This window comes from Symsagittifera roscoffensis, chromosome 2 (assembly GCF_963678635.1).
Source record: "Symsagittifera roscoffensis chromosome 2, txSymRosc1.1, whole genome shotgun sequence".
Taxonomy (NCBI): Eukaryota; Metazoa; Xenacoelomorpha; order Acoela; family Convolutidae; genus Symsagittifera; species Symsagittifera roscoffensis.
Window position 1 is genome coordinate 72,130,962 of NC_087063.1, and position 3,848 is coordinate 72,134,809.

The 3,848-nt window shown below is 44.8% G+C and overlaps 1 protein-coding gene across 1 annotated transcript; it reads right to left on the minus strand.

Moving 5' to 3' along the window:
* Positions 1-1,966: 1,966 nt before the first annotated feature.
* LOC134839955 (uncharacterized) lies at positions 1,967-3,625 on the minus strand. Its single transcript, XM_063855583.1, has one exon. The coding sequence runs from the start codon at positions 3,623-3,625 to the stop codon at positions 1,967-1,969; it is 1,659 nt and encodes a 552-aa protein (XP_063711653.1).
* Positions 3,626-3,848: the final 223 nt, after the last annotated feature.

Genomic DNA, 3,848 nt, shown 5'->3' on the forward strand with positions numbered 1-3,848 from the left:
ACGCCTCCAGAAGCTGTCAAGTCTATCTTTTGCTCGCTTCCAGGACTTGTTGGACAGTTTACTGGTAGATGCTTCGTAGAAGGCTGCTGCTGGAGCGTAGACGAATGGACGACCCATTAAGAAGTGGTTGGGTGTCAGTGGAAGTTCGTCGTCAAGGTCACTACTGACATGAGTTAGCGGACGTGAGTTGAGGATTGCCTCGGTCTCGGCTACGATAGTAGCAAATAGATCTCTTGATAGTCGATCAGGACCGAGATTTAGTAGGAATGCTCGTTTTATCATTGAAACGAGTCTCTAGCACACGCCGCCAAAATAAGGGGCAGCCGGAGGGTTTAGGTGCCATTCAACATTGTGAACTTGTAGCGTTTCAGTTAAGGTGGTTCCGTTGAAGTTGATTGTTTCTGAGCGTAGTTGTTTACGCGCGCCGACGAAGTAAGTAGCGTTGTCGGAGATTAAAAGCTTATGTGTGCCTCTCCTAGCAATGAAACGTCTAATTGCCGTTATACGGTTGTTCGTAGTAAGGTTCTCTGTCGATTCCAGGTGAACCGCGCAAATAGAGAGGCATGTGAAAAGGCGAATATAGCGTCTTTCAGTTGTATCCTTTGTTGCTATGGAGAATGGCACGATATCGTCAATTCCTGTGTTTTTGAACGGAAATGGGTCGTCAGACGGATCGTTGAAACGAGTTGGCGGCAAGTCGGGCATGAGTGGATGTAGCCCTTTGCCTTGGAATCTTCTGCAGAGAAAGCAGTTATGTCTTATCTGTCTGAGTGTTTTTCGGAGCCCAATGATGACAAAACTTTGTTGCTGGTAGTTGCGAACGTACTCAGTGCCGTGATGCATGCAGCGGCGATGAGCGTTCTCGATCATCATGCGCACAATTGGGTCCTTTGCGTTAAGAATTATTTGATGCTTTGTTGCGTCCGGTAAAGGTGACCTTCGTAGTCGTCCTCGCGCGCGAATAATACCGTTGTCGAGAAAAGGTGACAGCTGTTGCAGTTTGTCTTTGTTTTCAACTTGTTGCTTGGTTCGTAGTAGGTTGTAGGTTTCACCAAAGGTTTCTTGCTGGGATTGTTGATAAAGGAGGAGCTTAGCTTTTTCTAGGTCTTCCATAGTAGTAGAACGCTTACTGTTTCCATTCAGTGTATCGACAAAAACTATAACCCGAGCTGTGACCCGAACTAATCGAAACCAGTCGGAAAACCTGGAAGAATCGATTACGGGTGTAGTTGAGGGGCTAACCGTTGTAGAATTGCTTTGTTCCATTATTTCGTTGATCCCCCAAATAGGCTGATTGTTGAGTAGGCTCATCCAACCAGAGCTTTGCTACGTCTTTAAGTTCAATTCCCCGTGTAGCACTGTCTGCTGCGTTGAGTCTACCAGGGATGTGTTTCCATTGTTCGACTTTGCATAAAGTAAGTATTTCACCAACTCCGTTTGCGCAGTAAGTTTTCAATTTACCAGGTGAAGCGATCCAGGACCAAACAGTAGTGCTATCCGTCCAAAAGTGAGTGGAGTGGGGCTTTAATCGCGTTTCATCAGTAGCGAACTTGCATAGCCGAGCACCCATAAGGGCGGCTTGTAATTCCAGTTTAGGAATGCTCTCTTGGTTCAGTGGTGCTACCTTTGTTCTGCCAATCAAAAAAGTAGCGTGTATGCCAGAGCTACAAGCAGTTCGGAAGTAGATACAAGTAGCCATTGCGTCTTGCGACGCGTCGCAGAAAACATGAAGCTGTATACCACTAGGTGACAGCTGTGGACCAAGTAAGCGCGGCAGCCTAACAGGGGGTACATGTTTGCATTGGTCGACCCATTTGTCATTTATCGGAACAAAATCACTGGGCACAGTCTCGTCCCAAGAGATACCAGACTTCCACAAATTTTGCAGAAGAATTTTGAGTTTAATGACAAACGGCGCTAGGATGCCTAAGGGGTCGAAAACCCTTGCTACTGTAGAGAGAACTGTTCAGAGTGTAGATGATGTTGTATTAGTTAGCTTGGTTGTTGGTTGCACAAATATCGTATCGTCAGTTGTGTCCCATTTGACCCCCAGGACACGATGCACTGTAGCATTAGTAGAAACTTCGCCTCCATCAATGGAGTAGATCGCGTCATTACTGTTAGATACGAACTTAGTTAGGTTGAATCCCCCCTGTCTTAGGGAGGTTTTTAGTTGCGTAGCAGAGCCTCTAGCCTCGTGTGTCGTGTTGAACGAGTGAACAAAGTCGTCCATGTAAAAGCTTTTGTGGAGAAGTTGAGCAATAATGGGTTTGGTTACGCAGTAATCGGCAGCTGTTTGACGAAGCGCAAAGATGGCAATGGATGGTGAGCATTTTGCACCAAAGATAAGTCGCGTGTATTGGTATTGTTTGATACCATTTTTAGTAGGCCAAAGGAAGCAAAGCGCATTTTGATCTTCATCTTTAATACCTATTTGCACAAACATACCTTCAATATCCACCGATACAACCACAGGTTTTTCCCGGAATCGTAGTAGAAGTCCAAACATGTTGTTCAGGAGGTCAGGTCCAGCTTCGAGGCAAGAGTTCAGCGAGACGCCTTTGTACGTTGAGGCAGCGTTGGCCACTCTGCGTACCTTCCCGGGCTTGTTTGGATTAGTTAGAGGGTGATGTGGGAGGTACCAAAGTAATTCAGGTTGTGGGTCTTGGACAGTAACGTGCATGAGGTAGTTATTTTCCAGGTCAGTAGTAAGCGATTTCTCATAAACTTGCATGGTTTCAGGGTCTTTTCTGAGCCGTTTTTGTAGCGATAGCAGTTGAGCTCTAGCTACCAGATAATTGTTCGGCATTTTTTTTTCGTTTTTCCAAAGTTGATTTATTTTGTAGCGATCTTCATCGTGCTCAATGCTTTTTTCCATAAATCTTAGTTGACGTTTGCTTTTATCAGAGTCTGTAGCTTTGTTATCTTCCTGGATGCCTGATCCTTCCACTTTCCAGAATTTTTCCACTAATTTAGTGAGATTAGCGTCTTCTTGATCATTTAAGTCAATGAAGTTAGTTGAGTGTGAATTTGATCCGGAACTACTAGATTTCTTGTTGAGTGGGCCAGTGAACGTCCAACCTAGTAGGTTTTTTACAGCGTAGGGGGTGCCTGTAGGACCTTTCCTGATATCGCGCTCCGCAATTTTCCAGAAAGCATCTACGCCAAGCAAAATTTGAACTGTGTTGTCACCTAGTTCAGGAAAGTTGACATGTAGAAGTTGATTGTAGAGTGAGCACGTTTTGTTAAGGTTGTTTACATCGATGGCGTCAAAACTCAGAGCTCCAACGTAATAGACTGATTTTAGGGTGAAAGTAGGCTTTGTAGCGTTATGTGGTCCAATACTAAGCCGGACCAGCGAGGAAGACACTTTGTCCTTACTGAAAGCACCTCGTACGCTAAGCTGTAGTTGTTGGCTTGGTTTGCACTGAAGTGTTTCAGCTGTTTTGCTAAGGATATATGAGCAGCTGCTGCAGTTGTCGAGTATGGCGTAGCAATCTAGTTTGATGCCATTGTTAAATAATGTTACCGGCATAAATTGTAACTGATTTCTGATGTTGTTCATATTTTGGAATGAAGCCTCAGCTTGTTCCGAGGGCTTGTTTGCTGTAGTGCCAAGCTGCATGTTATTTGATTTTTGGTTGTGCGTTTGAAACGGTTTTTTGTCGGTGTGTAGAGTTGAATGGTGTTTCCCTCCGCAGTTATTGATGAAACATTGCTAAGACGATGTGCATTCACTAAATCTGTGTTGGCCTAAGCAGTTGAAGCACAGCTTATGTTGCTTCACCAGCTCTGCCCGTTGATCTACGGGAAGTTTCAAAAAGTCCGAAAATTTTCCAACGTAGGGA

What these genes read in the sequence shown, in the direction of transcription:
- LOC134839955 (XM_063855583.1), bottom strand. Translation starts at nt 3,625, where the DNA reads ATGCAGCTTGGCACTACAGCAAACAAGCCCTCGGAACAAGCTGAGGCT.